We start from the raw sequence: 20,510 nt of genomic DNA, 5'->3' as shown, positions 1-20,510 counted from the left end.
CTATTTTCTCTTTCCTTCTAGTAGAACTTCCACTCAGCCAGCTTTCCCGTGGTTCTGGGTGATAGATGTTTTGTCTTTTAGTTGTAGTTTTGAAATTGTTGTGCGAGGCAATAGTTTAGGTGTTTACCTACGCCGCCATCTTGGATCCTCCTCTGTCTTACTATTTTTTTTTTTTTTTTTTTTTTAAATATATTTTATTGATATTTTACAGAGAGGAAGGGAGAGGGATAGAGAGCTAGAAACATTGATGAGAGAGAAACATCGATCAGTTGCCTCCTGCACACCTCCCACTGGGGATGTGCCCGCAACCAAGGTACATGCCCTTGACCGGAATCGAACCCGGGACCCTTCAGTCCGCAGGCCGACGCTCTATCCACTGAGCCAAACCGGTTTTTGGCCTCTGTCTTACCATTTTTGATAAAACCCTAATGTCTCTGGAATGTTTGACTAGATGCTTGTAAATATGATTTGCTTTATAAGCTGCTAACTGAATGAAGGTGGAAATTAATGGAAGTGAGACTTCATTAATAAGGAAATTGTGTTTTAAAAACTTCTCATTGATATATACTTACATATTATGTCATATCATACATGCCCTTAAGGTTTCTGAAGGAATATGGATGAAACATAATATTAAAACAGGTTAGAGCGGTGGTTGGCAAACTCATTAGCCAACAGAGCCAAATATCAACAGTACAACGATTGAAATTTCTTTTGAGAGCCAAATTTTTTAAACTTAAACTTCTTCTAACGCCACTTCTTCAAAATAGACTCGTCCAGGCTGTGGTATTTTGTGGAAGAGCCACACTCAAGGGGCCAAAGAGCCGCATGTGGCTCGAGAGCCACAGTTTGCCAACCACTGGGTTAGAGGAACCATTCCCTAGAGCAGTGGTCAGTAAACTGCGGCTCGTGAGCCACATGCGGCTCTTTGGCCCCTGGAATGTGGCTCTTCCACAAAATACCACGTGAGGGAGCGCATGTACAGTTGCGATTGAAACTTCGTGGCCCATGCGCAGAAGTCGGTTTTCGGCTCTCAAAAGAAATTTCAGTCGTTGTACTGTTGATATTTGGCTCTGTTGACTAATGAGTTTGCCGACCACTGCCTAGAGTGATTAGAAATTCAGTGATTTTTTTTTTTTTTTAAAGAAAATAAGTTGAAGGAAGATCTATTTTAAATGCAGAGAGCACCTTTTGTGTGATTTGAAGGGATGTTTATACCTAGCATTTCTCAAAGTTTGATCCCCAGACTAGTAGCATCAGCATCACCTGAGAACTTGAATAAATTGTCTCGATACCTCAGACCTGTAGGTGATTCCAATATAGCTTAAGTTTGGGAAGCACTGCTCTACCGGGCTGTCTTTCTTATTATTTTTAACTAGCTTAGGTTGGCATGACAGTTGGGAGTAATGCTCTATGTGTCTGAAATTCCTATTGCAAATGACAGAAATCCTGTTGGGGGTGCGTAGAGGGAGGAGAAGGAGTGAACATCCTTGGGCCCTCCTCAGCTTTACCAAGTGTTTTGGGTGAGGGTTAATTATAGAACCAAATGGGAACAGCCCTCAACTGTTAAAAGTCCTGGATTTATAAGGTTTTGAACTTATCTGGCCCCTGCTAGAGGGACTCCTGGAGAGGAGGCCCTGATTGGCACTTGGAAAAAAAAAAGGGAGGGGACTTATAGGCTGTTGGAAGATTATTTGAGTAGCTCACAGATTCAGAGCAATAATTGGAAGAATCAGTACTGAGGAGCCAGGAACTGCTTATCTCTGCAGGACTTTTTCCTCTTTGTAGATTGGGTTCCTATGTATCCTTGACAAGTGGAAAGATGGTCACAGGCAGCTCCAAATTCATATTCTCTGAGCTTAGCAACTGCAGTAATAGCTGCTTTTGACCATTTCACAAATCCCACCCCTCAACAGTTATGTTTGTGGGAATGAGGGCCAGTGACTGGCTTAGCCTGGGTCATGTGTCCATCTCTGGGAAGAAGGAAAATAGAAAAGTGTGCTATTCTGACAATATAGTTCCCTACTAGATATGTGGGTTACTTTCAAATAAGCTTAACTGTCTTTGAAGCAGGGAGAGAAGTCTGGAGTCTTGCAGAGCTGGAAAATGGAACATGTGGAACATGTGGAACATGTTTAAACATGTGTAGTTAGCTACTTTTTTGTGTTAGAGAGTAGTTAACCACTCCATTAAAGGCGTAGGGTGCCATAATATGGGAGTTAATGTTTTAGATTTATTATTTTGTATAGAGTTAATTTTTTGTTATAAAAGTTAATATACCCGAGGATGCTGGAAAATACAGATAAACAAAACAAATCATCTAGTGTTCTGTCCAGAGACAACTACATTTTGGTGAATTTTCTGCATATTTTCTTGCATAGTTATGAACACATGTTAATTTTTAAAATTGGTTTTGATCAATATTTATAACTCTGTCAGAGTAGTAGAAACTGAATCTCATTCAATACAGATTCCACTAGAGCAGCAGTCACCAACCAGTGGTCCGTGAGGTCCGAAAGGTTGGCAACCACTGCACTAGAGTATTGTATGATGTTCATTTTTATTTATTTAAGATTTTATTTATTTTAGGGCAGTTTTAGGTTCACAGGACTGTACAGACATTTCCCATATACTCCCTGCCCACACACATGCATAACAACATCCCCCACCAGAGTGGTACATTTATTACAATTAGTTAATCTACATTGACACGTCGTATTGCACAAAGCTCATAGTTTACATTACCCCTTCACTCTAGGTGTTGCATAGTCTGTGGTTTTGGACAAATGCGTAATCGTGTGTATTTATCATATGGAGTATTTTCACTGCCCTAAAAATCCTCTCTGCTCCACCTATTCACCCCCAACACATACTGATCTTTTTACTGTCTTCATAGTTTTGCATTTTCCAGAATGTCATATACTTGAAATCATATAGTATATAGCCTTTTCAGATTGTCTTCTTTCACTTAGTAATAGGCATTTAAAGTTCCTCCATGTCTTTTCATGGCTTGGTAGTTCATTTCTTTTTAGCAATGAATAATATTCAATTGTCTGGATGTACCACGGTTTACACATTCGCAGTTTATCTTGGTTGCTTCCAAGTTTTGGCCATTATGAATAAAGATGCTATAGACATCTGTGTGCAGGTTTTTATGTGAACATGTTTTCAATTCCTTGAGTAAATACCAAGGAGCATGATTGCTGGATTGTATGGTAAATGTATGTTTAATTTTTTAAGAAACTGCCAAACTGACTTCCAAAGTGGCTGTAACATTTTTTATTCCCATCAGTAATGAATGAAAGTTGATGTTAATGTTCAAACCTTATTTTTTTTGTTTAAATTCACAAGTTAAAGGATATGTTCATTTTAAGTTTCTTTGCATACAGCACCATCATTAGATATTTTTAATTGTTAATTGGTTGTATATTCAATGGGCAGAAAGTAGCTATCTTATGTCAATTTTTTGTGTGCTTGATTACTGAGGGTTTTTTTGTTTGTTTGGTTATCTGTAGTTCCTCTTTTGTGACTTTCTACATTCCTAATCCACTTATCTATTAACATGTCAGTGGTTTTCTTATTGAGTTGTAAGAGTGCCTTAAATGACCTCTATGTATTTTCTTTAGTTTCCCAGTTTGTAGTTTATAGTTGTTCTTTTTTTTTGTTTTGTTTTGTTAATCCTTACCTGAGGATATTTTTCCATTGATTTTTAGGGAGAGTAGAGAGAGAGAAAGAGAGAGTGAGAGAGTGAGAGAGGGAAAGACAGAGAGAAACATCGATGTGAGAGAAATGCATGGTTTGGTTGCCTCCTGCGTGAGTCCCCCGGAGTGGGGAGGAGCCTGCAACTGAAGTACTTGACCTTGACCGGAATCCAACCAGGGACTCTTGTCCGCAGGCCAATACTCTTACCCACTGAGCCAAACTGGCTAGGATTTACATTTTTTTTTTTTAACATATATAAACCTAAATTATTTTGTGTATTTGTTGATTTTTTTTTTTTTTTTTTTTTTAAGAGAGAGAAGGGAGAAAAGGGGAGAGAGAGAAAAATATCGATGTGAGAGCAAAACATCCATCAGCTGCCTCCTGGGATGGAGGCTGCAACCTGGGCATGTGCCTGACCGGGAATTGAACCAGCAACCTTTCCATGCCTGGGATGATACCCAACCAACTGAGCTACATCGGCCAGGGCTGTTTTGTGTATTTAATATATTTTATTGATTTTTTACAGAGAGGAAGGGAGAGGGATAGAGAGTTAGAAACATCGATGAGAGAGAAACATCGATCAGCTGCCTCCTGCACACCTCCTACTGGGGATGTGCCCGCAACCAAGGTACATGCCCTTGACCGGAATCGAACCTGGGACCCTTCAGTCCGCAGGCTGATGCTCTATCCACTGAGCCAAACCAGTTAGGGCTGTTTTGTGTATTTAAATACCATCTGGCTTTCAGTAGGTTGTTTACTCATTTTTAAATTTAGGAATTCTCTGCTTTGAGAGATCAGTATCTTTTTTTAAAAATTTTTAAATTTTCTTGTTGACTTTAACTCTTTAATTTATCTAGAATTTATTTTGCAGTATGATGTAAGGTAAAGGTATGTTTAGTCTCCATATGATTAATGCTTTTAATTTTTATATTCTATCATTTTATTTATTTTTAAAATATATTTTTATTGATTTCAGAGAGGAAGAGAGAGAAACATCAATGATGAGAGAATCATTGATCTGCTGCCTCCTGCACACCCCCTACTGGGGATGGAGCCCACAACCAGGCATGTGCCCCTGACCAGAATTGAAACTGGGGACCCTTCAGTCCATAGGCCGATGCTCTATTCACCGAGCAAAACCGGCTAGGGCAGCTCTATCATTTTAAAATGCAGTTTTCAAGCTTCTTTTTAGTAATGTGTATAGGCTAATTGGTTCTTGATTCATTGTGAGGCTTAAGGACAAGGAAAGATGACAAATTTTAGTGACAGAATATATTTTAGCAATGAAAAAACGATAACCACTTATCTGACAAATCTTACTTTCTTATTAGAGTTAAACATTAGACAACATTTCTGATTTAGCCTACATCTAGTACAGCAAACGCATTTGTATTTTCTGGAAATAACATTTATTTATGAAGAAAATTATGTCAGAAACCTGTTTAAAGTGAGAAGATTCTAGACTCTTCAGGCAGTCCAGGATTTTGAAAAAGCCTTGTGCTTTGGCCGGAGCCCAGGAGAGGAAGTGTGTCTGCAGCTGCGACATTCTAGAAGCTTTCCAAAAGACTTACTGTAAAGCAGCCAAGAGAGCAGTGGATTTTACTACTGTGTGGTTCTGGAAGTATCTGGAAGTTTGCAGCAAACTTGCGGGAGGAGACTTAGGAGTACTTCCAGAATGTCCCCCGGTTTTTCTGGTGATCTATTTTATTGAGATTCAAATTAGGAAAGTGGGTTTTACTTTGTTTTTGGAACAGGTTGCTTTCCAAAGTGGACTTGAACCTGCTGGTTTAGATGAAGTCTCTTGGGAAGAGTCAGACAGAGGTGCCTGCACAAAAAATAGGATGATAAGTCAGAGTAACCAATGGCTTGTTGCTGGGCCAAATGGAACTGTAATGGTAACTTATTCTCCTATAAGGTAATAAGAAGGACTTAAAGTCCATGTATATGATGGAAAAGGAGCAAGAGAAGAACGCCAACAGGGCATTTTGGGAAAGCAGGGTAAAATCCTTCTGTTGCTTATTGATATCTGCATCCACTATGTAGAATACATTCTAGAAAGACAGTGCTATCAGGGATGAGTTAAAAAGAACGGCTTTGATGCCAGGTTAAAAAGAAAAAAAAAGCCACAGCTATGTACCAGGCTGAGGATTTTCACATAGAACACAGTAGATAAGAAACTCAACACTGAGTCCTTTGAGAGAAATTACTAGCTTAAATTGACAGGGCTGTTTATTCTTTTTGGATTCTGTACAACTTTTTTAAAATAACAGCTTTGTTGAGATATAATTCATACTCCATACAAATTATATGTTCATAATTTAGTACTTTCACAATGTTCTTCAACCATCAGTCTATACATTCAATTTTAGAAATCTTTCATCACCCCCAAATCCACAACTTTTAATTTAACTTATTTTTTAAAAAATATATATATTTTAATATATTTTATTGATTTTTTTACAGAGAGGAGGGGAGAGGGATAGAGAGTTAGAAACATCGATGAGAGAGACACATCGATCAGCTGCCTCCTGCACACTCCCCACTGGGGATGTGCCTGCAACCAAGGTACATGCTCTTGACTGGAATAGAAACTGGGACCCTTCAGTCCACAAGTCAGCGCTGTATACACTGAGCCAAACCAGTTAGGGCTTAAGATATATTTTTATTGGTTTCATTGAGGAAGGGAGAGGGAGGGACAGATAGAAATATCAATGATGAGAGAGAATCCCTGATGGGCTACTTCCTACACACACCCTACTGGGGACCAAGCCCTCAAACTGGGCATGTGCTCGGGCAGGGAATCGAACTGTGACCTCCTGATTCATAAATTGACGCTCAGCCACTGAACCACGCCTGCCTGGCTAATTGAACTTATTTTAAAATTAAATACTGTCTGGCTGGTGTGGGTCAGTGGATAGGGTGTCGGCCTGCGGACCGAAGGTTCCTGAGTTTGATTCCTGTCAGGGCACATGCCTGGGTTGTGCCCAGGCTTGATCCCCAGTAGGGGGTGTGCAGGCGGCAGCCGATCAATGCTTCTCTCCCATCATTGATATTTCTCTCTCCCCCTCTCTCTTTCTGAAATAAAAAAGAAAGAAAAATTAATACTATATAGGGAAAGGATGGATCAAGTTGGAAATTAGAGGATTAATCAGAAATCTCTGAAACCTTCTTTCACTTTAAAACATACTCTTCACATTTTAGAATGCATTTTGTAATACTTAAATTAAGTTACTTTAACAAAGTAGAATATTTTATGGGAAATCGATGGTTTAGCTCAGATCACAGAAAGTTATTTTTCAGGCTATATGAAAGCTGTTACCCATTTACTCTAATTGTACTAGTAGTAAGGAGAAAGTAAACTCAGGTTGACTTATTAAGCATAAATTATCAGGTGATAACAGACGTCTTTTTTTAATATGAAAACTCAAGTTAGTACTCTAATTATATGAAAAATAAGATAGTGGCGCTTATTAAATAACTAAATCAATTTAAAAGAATTAGCAACAGTTCCATGGGCAACCTTGGGGTCTGATTTACATTTTTGTTTATAAGAAAAATAAGTTAGGAACTTTTCCTACCCTTTAAAAAAATTTTTGTAATGGCCATATTTTTCTTGTAGGTGTGTGAACCTGTAAAATTATGACTTCCAAGATGATCCAGTATATTTTAATTGTAGGGATTCTACTTACCCAGTCTTGGGCCCATCCAGGCTTTTTTACTTCAATTGGTAAGTCTGAACTCTTTTTGGTTTGTATTGTTTTTGCATTTAAAAATTTCCATTTTTCTTAGTGTTTTAAATCAGTAAAAAGAAATACACTGTCTTTCCAGAGACTGAAGCATTGCTTTAGTCCCTGCCCTGCTAAAAGATAATCTGTTTTTTTAAAATTCAATTTTGTTTTACTTTATTATTATTATTATTATTATTATTTTTGTTAATCCTCACCCGAGGATATTTTTCCATTGATTTTTTAGGGAGAGTAGAAGAGAGAGGGAGACAGAGAGAAACATCAGTGTGAGAGAAACACGTTGATTGGTTGCCTCCTGCATAAGCCCTGACCAGAGCCCAGGCTGGGGAGGAGCCTGCAACCAAGGTACGTGCCCTTGACTGGAATCGAACCGGGGACCCTTTGGTCTGCAGGCCAATGCTCTATCCACTGAGCCAAACCTGCTAGGGCTTGTTTTTCTTTAAATATTTTTTTCTGATTACAAAAGCAATTCATTTACAGGTTAGAAACTAATGAAAATTTAGGGAAACATAACAAAGAAAATTCTGAGCATATAATTTAATGCATATACTCCATTTAAGACTCTACTGTGAATACAATTTATTTTTTCCTATATCTTAATTTTTTAAAAATATAGATCCTGATATCATTACACTAATACATTTTAAAATATGTTTTTATTTTTTTAGAGAGAGAGGAAGGGAGAGGGATCAAGAGATAGAAACATTGATGAGAGAGAAACATCATCAATCGGCTGCCTACTTCATGTCCCCTACTGGGGATTGAGTTTGCAACCTGGGCATATGACTTGACTGGGAATAGAACCAAGATACCTCTTGATCCATGGGTTGATGTCCAGCCACTGAGCCACACTGGCTGGGCCTACATCATAATTTTTAAAAAAATCTTTTAAGTATTGTAAAAATAACATTGATTGAAGGGGAAAAATTAGAGTACATGGAATATTAGACATCACATGTCCTCTTTCCCCAGAAATAATTCCTCGTGGGTTGATGCATATCCTCTTATATTTTCCTATATGCATACTACCTGTCTTAAAGCTGATGTTTTCCTTCCTTCTGTTGACCAGCCCTTGAGTGATTGTAGCGCTAACTAAAACACAAGTAATTTCAGGATATAAAATGATGAATTTTCTCATCCCATTATAAATAAGTATGGATTATTTGATTTTTGGTTGTGACGAATACTTTTTTGTTAGTGTAGTTTTTACTTATGGATTAAAAATTTAATTCTAATTAGCTTCAGAAGTTTTTTAAAAAGGTGCCCTGGCTGGTGTGGTTGAGCATTGTCCCTTGCAACCAGAGGTCTCCACTTTGATTTCCAGTCAGGGTACATGCTCAGATTTTGGGCTTGGTCCCCAGTAGGTGACATGCAGCAGACAGCTGAAGGATGTTTCTCTCATTGAAGTTTCTTTTTCTCTCCCTAAAATAAATAAAAACATATTTTAAACAAATAAATAAAAGGTGAGGGAGGAGTCGGGGAAGAAGAGACATTGATCCTTGGAAAGTAGTGTTGTTATATTTTTATTAAATACTAGAGGACCGGTGTACGAAATTCATGCAAAGGGAGGGGGGTGTCCCTCAGCCCAGCCTGCACCCTCTCCAATCTGGGACCCCTCGGGGGATGTCCAACTGCTGGTTTAGGCCCGATCCCACAGGGACAACCAACAGTCAGACATCCCTCTCACAATCCGGGACTGCTGGCTCCTAATCGCTTGCCTGCCTGCCTGCCTGCTCCCCTGCCAGCCTGATCACCACCTAACTGCCCTCCCCTGTCGGCCTGATTGTCCCCAACTGCCCTCCCCTGCTGGTCTGATCGCCCCCAACTGTCCCCCCACCGCCGGCCTGATCGCCCCCAACTGCCCCCCCGCCTGCCGACCTGATCTCGCCCCCAATTGCCCTCCCCTGCTGGCCTGATCGCCCCCAACTGCCCTCCCCTGCTGGCCTGATTGCCCCCCAACTGCTTGCTCCCCCACGCCGGCCAGATCTCGCCCCTAACTGCTTGCTCCCCCTCGCCAGCCTGATCTCACCCCTAACTGCTTGCTCCCCCTCGCCAGCCTGATCTCACCCCTAACTGCTTGCTCCCCTGCTGGCCTGATGGCCCCTAACTGCCTCTGCCTCGCCCCCACCACCGTGGCTTTGTTCGGAAAGTAGTTGGACATTTGGAAGATGTCCGATTGATGTGGTCTAATTAGCACATTACCCTTTTATTAGTATAGATATTTTAATTGATTTCAGAGAGGAAGGGAGAGGGAGAGAGAGATAGAAACATCAGTGATGAGATAGAATCATTGATCGGCTGCTTCCTGCACGCCCCCCTCTTGGGGATCGAGCCCACAACCCAGGCATGTGCCGTTGACTGGAATCAAACCCAGGACTCTTTAGTCCACAGGCCGACGTTCTAACCACTGAACCAAACCAGCTAGAGCTGTTGTTACATTTTCAGATGAAAAGATAATTTGCCAATACAGTTCAAGCTTGCAAAACTAAGTAGCTTGAAAATTAGAATTGGAACACATGAGTAGAAACATTTTTGGCTTTATTTTTATTTATCTGGTTAAAAAGGTAGAAAAATATGCTCTCTTCAACTTATCTGATTCATGCCAGTTAAGTTGACTCATAGCATGAAGCATTCTTTTTTTTTTTTAATATATTTTATTGATTTTTTACAGAGAGGAAGGAAGAGGGAGAGAGAGTCAGAAACATCGATGAGAGAGAAACATCGATCAGCTGCCTCCTGCACACCTCCCACTGGGGATGTACCCGCAACCAAGTTACGTGCCCTTGACCGGAATCGAACCTGGGACCCTTCAGTCCGCAGGCTGACGCTCTATCCACTGAGCCAAACCGGTTTTGGCAGCATGAAGCATTCTTTTTTTCTTTTTTCTTTTTTAATTTTTTAAAATATATTTTATTGATATTTTACAGAGAGGAAGGGAGAGGGATAGAGAGCTAGAAACATTGATGAGAGAGAAACATTGATCAGCTGCCTCCTGCACACCTCCCACCAGGAATGTGCCCGCAACCAAGGTACATGCCCTTGACTGGAATCGAACCCGGGACCCTTGAGTCCGCAGGCTGATGCTCTATCCACTGAGCCAAACCGGTTTCGGCAGCATGAAGCATTCTTGATGATTATTAAACTAGAGGCCCGGTGCATGCACTTGACGGGGGGGTCCCTCAGCCTGGCCTGCACCCTCTCGCAATCTGATACTTCAGGGGATGTCTGATTGATGGCTTAGGCCTGTCAGCCAGACATCCATAGCACTGCCGTGGAGGCAGGAGCGGCTCCCGCCGCTGCCACTATGCTCACCTGCTGTTAGCCCAGCTCAGTGCTTCTGGCTGAGCAGCGCTTTCCCTGTGGGAGTGCACTGACCACCAGGGGGCAGCTTCTGCATTGAGCGTCTGTCCCCTGGTGGTCAGTGCGCGTCATAGCGGTCGGTCATTCCCCTGTTTGATCTATTTGCATATTAGCCTTTTATTATATAGGATTAGTCTAAAATACTTGTGCTGATGAATATGGGTATTTGCTAATCTTTCCTTCTTCTCTTTAGGTCAGATGACTGATTTGATTCATACAGAGAAAGATCTGGTGACTTCCCTGAAAGACTATATTAAGGCAGAAGAAGATAAATTGGAACAAATAAAAAAGTAAGCAAAGTGTTTTATTTATTATGACTTCTTTCTAGAGCTAAAACATTTGAGTAGAAATTAAAGCCATCAGTCTTAAAAAGCCAGCTGAAATGGCTTATATAGGAGCACAGAAAACAATAGTTAGGCCTGGGCCAAGAGTTCACATGGAAGAACATGGGTTGAGATAATATAAATGGGTATGGGTTGTTGACTGACAATTTTTAAAAATGGTTCCTAATAGCTTCTGTTCTCTAACCTCCCTAATCAAGCTTCTTTCTGGAGCAGTTCCCCAATTCTACTTATCCTTCACTCCTATGGTTCCATTCTAGAGATTACAGTGATAAGTGTGGTTAGTATTATTTAATTTATATAGTTTTTCCTCAAATGGTAATTTATTTTTAATTGACTCAGGTTCATAGTTAATCCTAACTTGAGAATTATTATGTTTTGTTTAACAAGTAGCTAAGTAATCCGTTGTTTTTTTTTAATATAGTTCCTATGTAATGAATGTGAACTTTTGGTGAATGTTTGATTTAAATGGATATATAACTGAATTTGGATTGAGCTAATTTATACTTTGTAATAATCAGTTATTTGGCTTTAAGGACCTGAGGGGAAAGGAATTTTTAGAGTATTACTAGAGGGATCCAATCATAATTTTTACTAAGATAAGTTTCATTTATTGTAACTACCTGGGAGAAACAAAACTAAAAAAAAGTCTCGTAGTTATACTTTGATTCTGCCATTCTAGATTTTACCCATAAGAGAATTTTGCTTTTTAAAAAACCTTCATAATTTTACTTTTAAAAATAATTTTTAGATACTGTTTTAAGTAAAAAACCTGTACTCTAGTCTCTTTTTATTTTTTAGTGCTTTACTAAATTGTGTTTTTCTTTTTATACATCTTACATGTATAGATGGGCAGAGAAGTTAGATCGGCTAACTAGCACAGCGACAAAAGATCCAGAAGGATTTGTCGGGCACCCTGTAAATGCATTCAAGTTAATGAAGCGTCTGAATACTGAGTGGAGTGAGTTGGAGAATCTAGTCCTTAAGGATATGTCAGATGGTAAGACTAATGAGCCCAAAAAGTAAGGCACTATTTCTCCTGTAGAAATGCCAAAAGTAGCGATATATTCAGTTCCCAGGACATCAAGTGTTCAGTGTTGTAACTGAATTATTGCTGGGGTATATTTGGTCTGATCAGAGTTAATTTATTCTAGATCCCAAATTTCTTGATAAAAAATAAAGATGAATAAAAACTGGAAACAAAGAAATAAAAATAAAACTTCATTGTCAAAACAAGTAATTTTTGCTGTTAGTGACTAACACTACTGCTTTTTGCTTTGAAATCTACAAATGTGAATTGATTATTTGGCATATAGCTTCATTTCTGAAGGCAGTCATTTTCATTTTATTTTTTAAAAATATTTTTATTGATTTCAGAATGGAAGGGAGAGGGAGAGATTGAAACATCAATGATGAGAGAAAGTCATTGAACTGCTGCCTCCTGCACCCCCCCTACTGGGTACTGAGCCCTCAACCCAGGCATGAGCCCTTTTCTGGAATCGAACCCTGGACCCTTCAGTTTGCAGGCCGACGCTCAGTCCACTGAGCAAAACCAGCTAGGGCAATTTTAGGATTACCTTCAGACTGTAGAAATTGAAGGGTATTGCCTTTGACTTGTGGTAGAGCTATGTCTGTTCTTTTCCTGCGCATTGAAAGGACTAAAAATGTATTTATAAAGTCAGCATACTATATTAATTGTATTGAAGGGTATGAATGATCCCAAATAAATCTTCAAAAATGTACTTTATCATGTACTATATATAGTTGCACCTAATTGAAGAATTCCAGTATTAATGGTGGTTTTGTAATTCTGTTTATTATTTTAAAATTTGGGGTAAACTTTATTTTCTAATCAATTTTTAATGTATTGGGAGTAGTGGTACTTTATAAGAAAAAGTGTTAGCAGTGTTCAACATAGTATTTTGAAACCTAGGATTGTTTTACTTAACATAGACAGTAAATTTTAAAACGGAGGTTGCAAACAGTAATAATGTTTTTGTAGTTGAAACAATAAATTGTAATTTAAGATATTTAATACAGACACAGAAAACTAGTTCTGAAATTTAAGGAAGTAAAGGGATTATGCTTAGTACATAGTAGAGGCTCAAATATCTGTTGAATTGCTGAAGGTTGCAAAAATTATTTTTTTTAAAAGAGGGGGAGAAAATTGAGCTAGCTATATAGGTGAAATACTACAAGGGTGCTTACAGGTGTTTATGAGCAGTAAACTAAATTATTTTGCATAGGATAGGAAACCTTGAAAAGAAAAATTAAGGCAAGAACTATGAATACTTTTTCACAATGAGAGGAAATAACTGTGAATATTTTCACTCTTATATAACACCATGAGAACATTATAAAGGTCATGAAGAAATATTCATTCATTTATTTATTTTAAAATTCTCAAATAATCCGTATGTCCTGAGCTCTTTTATAAGATAAACCTTGAGACTTTGACATTTTAATTGTGGTAGTCATTCAAGAGAGGATTTTGTTTTGGGGCATAAAAAATATAGTTATCTGTAAAACTTGCTTATAAAATTCCATGTGGATATTGTGACTGAGAGCTGCCCTTAAAACTAAAAAATAAAATACACTTGATGAATACTATATTCAATAATTAAGTATATCTAAATATATTTTAATAAACTAGCTTACCTGAAAGTCTTAAATATATAATTAATTCTTCCTCCCCTTAAATAATTCCACCAAACCTTGTATTTTTATGTTTATATAATGTGTGGCACATGGAAGAAGAAAAAACAGAATTTAAGAGCATACATTTTACTTACCATCTGTTATCTGAAAGTATAATTGGTTGCTAATTGAATATCATTTTCAAATCCATAAACCTGTTCATTTTTCAAGCTTAGTGGAGCCTATGTTGTATAACGAAAAGCTCAATTATTATGTTAGTTGAACTTTGTCTACTTATACACAGACGTAATTTATGCAGTGACCTCGGGTAAGCAACATTGGAAAGGGTTTGGGAAGACTGATCGAGTTAGAGGCATGTCAAGTCTGATTCAGTGCAGCTTTTTTCTCATTGAGCATGTGGAACATAGTATGGTGGAAAATTATAATAAAATCAGTTTTGAAAAATCTGATTTGGAAATTTGAAGTCTCTGAATTTCTCGAGTCTTTCTCTCTCTTATTTCAAGGCTTCATCTCTAACCTAACCATTCAGAGACAGTACTTTCCTAATGATGAAGATCAGGTTGGGGCCGCCAAAGCTCTGTTGCGTCTCCAGGACACCTACAATTTAGATACAGATACCATCTCAAAGGGTAATCTTCCAGGTAAGAATTCTTAGCCTATAAAATGCCTATCACCTGGCTTTTCTGTGCAGTCCAGTAGGACAACGTAAACGTAAAAAAGACTTTGTATTTTAAGATTTTTAACCTGTTTGTTTCACAGCCTTGAAAACAAAACAACCCTCCATTTCTGTAGGACTTAATAGTTGTGGATAAGCTTCTTGCTTGTTATTTTGAAAGCTTATAATTATAGGGACTAAACCTAAGTAGGCAATTTTAGTGTGTAAGAAAAAGAAACAATAATTTTTCCAAATGTTTTTCTTTATAATACCCAATGTTTGTATATAAAGTTATGAGGGAATTCATGATCAAAGTTTGTGTTCAGTGATTAAAAACCAAGACCTGTTGGGTATATGCAGATTTTAAAAATGTCCTGCAGTGTAGAACATCCTGCTTTCTCACCTATTTTTGGCAAAAAGTTTTTTTGTTGCTGTTATAGCTGATTATTTTGTAATAATTTGCTTTAAATTATTTTTTATCATACAAAAACATATAACAAAATTTACTATCTTAACCAATTTTATTTATTTAAAAAATTTTTTTAATCCTCACCTGAGGATGTTTTCCCCTTGATTTTAGAGAGAGTGGAAGAGAGAGGGAAAGACAGAGAAAAACATTGATGTGAGAGAAACACATCAATTGGTTGCTTCCTGCCTGGGCAGGGGAGGAGCCTGCAACCAAGGTATGAATCGAACCCGGAACCCTTCAGTCTGCAGGCCGATGCTCCATCCACTGAGCCAAACAGGCTAGGGCCTTAACCAATTTTATTTATTTATTTATTTATTTCAAAATACATTTTATTGATTTTTTACAGAGAGGAAGGGAGAGGGATAGAGAGTTAGAAACATCGATGAGAGAGAAACATCTATCAGCTGCCTCCTGCACACCTCCTACTGGGGATGTGACCGCAACCAAGGTACATGCCCTTGACCAGAATCGAACCTGGGACCTTTCAGTCCGCAGGCCGACGCTCTGTCCACTGAGCCAAACCGGTTAGGGCCTTAACCAATTTTAAATGTTCAGTTTAGTGGTATTAAGTACATTTGCATTGTTGTACAACCATCATCACCATCCATCATGATATCTCTTTTGATCTTGTAAAATGGAATCTCTATGCCCATTAAATAATAACTCCCATTTCCCCCTACCCCCAGACCCTGGAAATCATCATTCTACTTTCTGTCTCTATGATTTTGATTACTCTAAGTACCTCATAAGTGAAATTATATCGTATTTGTCTTTTTGTTACTAGATTATTTCACTTAGCATAATGACCTCAAAGGTCATCCATGTTGTAGCAAATGTCAGAATTTCCTTACTTTTTAAGGCTGAATAATAATCCATTATATGTGTATACTGCATTTTGCTTATCCATTTATTCATTAATGAACACTTGGATTGCTTTCACATTTTGGCTATTGTGAAGAGTTCTTTTGCAAAAATGAGTGTGTAAATGTCTCTTCAAGACCCTGCCTTCCATTCTTTGAGTATATACCCAGAAATGGAAGTGCCGGGTCATATGGTAATTCTATTTTTATTTTCTTGAGGAACTGCCATACTATTTTCCATAGTAGATATACCATTTTACATTCCACCACTGGTGCACAATTTCTCAATATCCTTGCCAACACTTGCTATTTTCTTTTTTTTTTAAAATATATTTTATTGATATTTCACAGAGAGGAAGGGAGAGGGACAGAGAGCTAGAAACATCGATGAGAGAGAAACATCGATCAGCTGCCCCCTGCACACCTCCCACTGAGGATGTGCTCGCAACCTAGGTACATGCCCCTGACCGGAATCGAACCCGGGACCCTTCAGTCCGCAGGCCGACGCTCTATCCACTGAGCCAAACCGGTTTTGGCCACTTGCTATTTTCTTGAAGGGCTTTGTAAGCCATGTGGGATTTGCACTGTTTTGAGTGCAGCGAGGAGCCACTGAAAAGTTTTAAACAGGGAAGTTACGTGATTTTCTTTTTTAGAAATATTCTGGCTGCAGAATGGAGATTGGATTGAGATCTGGGGGTAGGGACAAATTAGGGAGGAGGCTGTTGTAAAAATTAAAATGAGAGATGACATTTGTAGCTAGTGGGTATGGAGAGAAGTGGGTAGGCTATCAACCTGCTTAGAAGATGGAATGGTAGAATCTGATGATGGACTGGATATGGGTTTCTGGCTTCTTCAACAACTAGATGGATTCCATTCAGGAAAATAGAGAACACAAGATAAGCAGATTTGGTGTATGGGGGGGACAATAAATTTCACTTTGTTTACTATGTTTATTTTCATTTAAAACTTTACCCTTTAAAATGGCATTGAATATTATTTAACCCTGGTTTTGTTGTGTCTAGTCTTAGGAAATTCACTAGGTTCTCTGAGTACCTATCCTTTAATGTAGAGATCAGTTGGTAAGACTTTCATAGAGAATGACTGAAAATAAACCACTTTGAGAATATGCGTAATGATTTTTCACTGGGGCAGTGTTCATCTGTTCTCATGCACTTTGTATCTCCTTATTGACTTCTCTTCATGAAGTCACTGTTTCGAGCTAGTTCTTACTGAGTTTTCCTTTCATGCAGATTCATTATAAGTATAGTGACTGAAATTTCCCAAGCATATTATATCCTGTAAATAACCCTAAAGTGAACTAATAAACAGTTTTAAGGCTTTATTTGTTCTCCAAACCTTTCTGTTGTTTACAGTAAAATATCACATACTAGAGGCCTGGTGCATGAAATTCGTGAATGGGATAGGAGGGTCCCTCAGCCCAGCCTGCACCCTCTCCAATCCGGGACCCCTTAGGGGATGTCCCAGGGATTGGGCCTAAACCGGCAGTCGGACATCCCTCTCACAATCCTGGACAGCTGGCTCCTAATAGCTCACCTGCCTGCCTGCCTGGTTGCCCCTAACTGTTCCCCCCCCCCCCCCCGCCAGCCTGGTTGCCCCCAACTGCCCCCCACCTGCTGGCCTGGTCGCCCCACACAGCCTGCTTGTTCAGTCATTTGGTCGTCCCTCACTAACCCCCCTGCCAGCCTGGTCTTAGGCAGCCATCTTGTGAGGGTGTGAGGGTCAATTTGCATATTACCTCTTTATTATATAGGATGTGTTTGAAGACTCTGTGCACACCTTCCCTTCCTTTCTAGAGGTAATAATGCCTATTCTGAACTTGGTGTGTATTCTTCTATCTTTCATAGTTTACTACATATGTTGTATTGCTGTGTTTTATAATTTTGAACAAATAATTATCATATTCTATATCTTTCTGTGACCTTTTAGTGTTTTTGAGCAAATTCATCCATGTTGATCAACTTCATCTAACTGCTGTATGTAGTGTATGAAACAATTGATTTATTAATTCTTCTGTGGATGAATGGACATTTAAGTTATTTCTGATTTTTTGCTATGGTAAACAAGGTTTCAGCAAACATTTGTTTATGTTCTTGTACACACACACACACACACACACACACGAGTTTGTCTAGGGTACAAGAAGTAAGGGTGTATACTTTTCACCTTTACTAGATGTGACTAGGTGGTTCTCCACAGCAGATACACCAGTTTATACTTTCACCAGAATGTATGAGAGTTCCCATTTCTTCATATTGTTGCCTTCCCATGGTTTTGTTAGTTTCTACAAAATGCCTGTAGGAATTTTGATTGGGATTGTGTTGAATCTTGGGGAGAATTTGGCAGCATTGTCATTTTAACAATATGGAATTTTCTAATCCATGAAAATGGTATATTTCTCCATTTATTTAGGCCAAAAAAGTTGGTGTAGGAGACCAGATATTTTGACATTAATGTCAAGCCACCTTGTGTCTCACAATTACTGTTCTACTGATGATGTCAAAGTTGGGAAAAATTCCCCTTCCCCCTTCTCTCTCATTTTTTTCCTTCTTCTACATCATTTTTACTGAAAGCAAATTTGTCACAGGCTCAGTTTTTAATTCATAGCCTATCTTTGTCCTTTTCTATTCAAATTTTTTATATTGTTTTATATTGTATTGACAATGAAGTGTGACAACACATTGTCCAATGTAGAAACATGAAAATGTAAGTAGCGTAGTGGACAATATCCATTTTGGGGTCTGACATAATACCTTTTTCATTGGATTGCCGTGAGAATCCAAGGAGCTAAAAGCATGTGAAAGCTAAAACAGCAAAATGTTGTTATTGATGTTTTTATTGACAAAGAGTTACCCAAATAACCTTTTAAAAAATGAGATATAATCCTATATAATAAAGAGGTAATATGCAAATTAACTGTCATGCCCTTGCACAAGATGGCTGCCCCCATGTGGTCACAAGATGGCCACCACAAGATGGCCAGCAGGAGAGGGCAGTTGTGGGCGATCAGGCCAGCAGAGGGGAGGGCAGTTAGGGGCTACCAGGCCAGCAGGGGAGGGCAGTTGGGGGCGACTGGGCCGGCAGGGGAGGGCAGTTGGGGGTGACTGGGCTGGCAGGGGAGGGCAGTTGGGGGTGATTGAGCTGGAGGGGAGGGCAGTTGGGGGCAATTGGGTTGGCAGGGGAGCAGTTAGGCATTGATCAGGCTGGCAGGGGAGTGGTTAGCAGGGGTGGGCAAACTTTTTGACTCGAGGGCCACAATGGGTTCTTAAACTGGACCGGAGGGTCGGAACAAGAGCATGGATGGAGTGTTTGTGTGAACAAATATAAATTCAAAGTAAAGGAGCGGAGGGGAGAGCAAGAGAACCCTCCGCTCTTTTGGCTCTGCGGGCCGGATAGAACAGCCGAAAGGGCCGGATCCGGCCCGCGGGCTGTAGTTTGCCCACGGCTGGGTTAGGGGATGATCAGGCTGGTAGGCAGAAGTGGTTAGGGGCAGGTGAGTGGTTGGGAGCCAGCAGTACCGGATTGTGAGAGGGATTGTCCGACTGCCGGTTTAGGTGGGATCGGGCCTAAACCAGCAATCAGACATCCCCTGAGGGGTCCCAGATTGGAGAGGGTGCAGGCTGGGCTGAGGGACACCCCCCCCCAGTGCACGAATTTCGTGCACTGGGCCTCTACTTTATATATAACATTGTATTAGTTTTAGGTATACAACTTAATGACTTGACACGTGTATTTGGTGACATGATTACACAATAAGTTAACATCCATCATCACACATAGTTACAATAATTTTGTGTGTGATGAAAACTTTTTTTTAAAGAATAGTTTATTGATTTTTAGAGAGAGTAGAAGGGAAAGAGAGAGAGAGGGAGAGAGAAAGGAACAATGATGTGAGAGTGCAGCATCAATCAGCTGCCTCCTGCATGCCTCCTACCAGGGATACAGCCTGCAACCCAGGCATGTGCCCTTGACTGGGAATCAAATCAGCAACCTCCTGGTGCACAGCAGGATGCCCAACCAATTGAGCCACACTGGCCAGGGCAGTGAGAACTTTTAAGATCTATTTTCTTAGCAACTTTCAAATATATACTACAATATTATCCTATCTAATAAAAGAGTAATATGCAAATTAACCATCACTCTGCTACACCCACAAGCCATGCCCAGAAGCCACGCCCACCAGCCAATCAGGAGCGAATATGCAAATAAACCCAACCAAGATGGCTACAACCACAGACAGCAGGAGGGAGGCTTGGGTTTCCCCGGCAATGGAGGAAGCCAAGCTTTCTGCTTGCCCTTGCTGGCCTAGGCCTCCACTCAAGGCTACAAAGTTTCAGTGATAGAAGATACATAAACCCAAACAGAAATTGCAGCAGCCACGGACCTGGAAAGAGCAGGAGGCTAGGGTTGCCCCCGGTGATGGAGGAAGCCAAGCTTTCCGCAAACCTTGGCCGGCCCAGGCCTCCGCTTAAGGCTACAAAGTTTCAATGATAGAAGATACATAAATCCCCCCAAAAAATGGCTGCTGCCACAGAGCAAGCAGAAGGCTTGGCTCCGCTCCAGGCTACAAAGTTTCAATTATAGAAGATAAATAAACCCCAGATACCAGGGCCTCCGCTTGGGTTGCCAGGGGGCGTGGCCGGCCTGCAAACCACCACAGGCCCCTCGCCCAGGCCACCCCACGCCCCAAGGGAACCCCCA

The 20,510-nt window shown here is 39.8% G+C and overlaps 1 protein-coding gene across 4 annotated transcripts in view; it reads left to right on the top strand.

Annotated features, from left to right (window-relative positions):
- Positions 1–20,510, top strand: part of P4HA1 (prolyl 4-hydroxylase subunit alpha 1) — an 83,807-nt gene that overhangs the window by 15,254 nt on the left and 48,043 nt on the right. For all 4 annotated transcript variants that reach the window (XM_080642114.1, XM_080642116.1, XM_080642113.1 and 1 more), the window contains exons 2-5: positions 7,322–7,429; positions 11,002–11,098; positions 11,998–12,149; positions 14,311–14,448. In XM_080642114.1, coding sequence (XP_080498240.1) covers positions 7,342–7,429; positions 11,002–11,098; positions 11,998–12,149; positions 14,311–14,448 — 475 coding nt within the window. In that variant the 5' untranslated portion in view covers positions 7,322–7,341. The remainder of the gene's footprint in view (positions 1–7,321; positions 7,430–11,001; positions 11,099–11,997; positions 12,150–14,310; positions 14,449–20,510) is intronic.

The sequence above is a fragment of the Plecotus auritus genome, assembly GCF_963455305.1.
Source record: "Plecotus auritus genome assembly, chromosome: 9".
In the NCBI taxonomy this organism is placed as follows: Eukaryota; Metazoa; Chordata; class Mammalia; order Chiroptera; family Vespertilionidae; genus Plecotus; species Plecotus auritus.
This window is presented reverse-complemented; position numbering and strand designations above follow the sequence as displayed.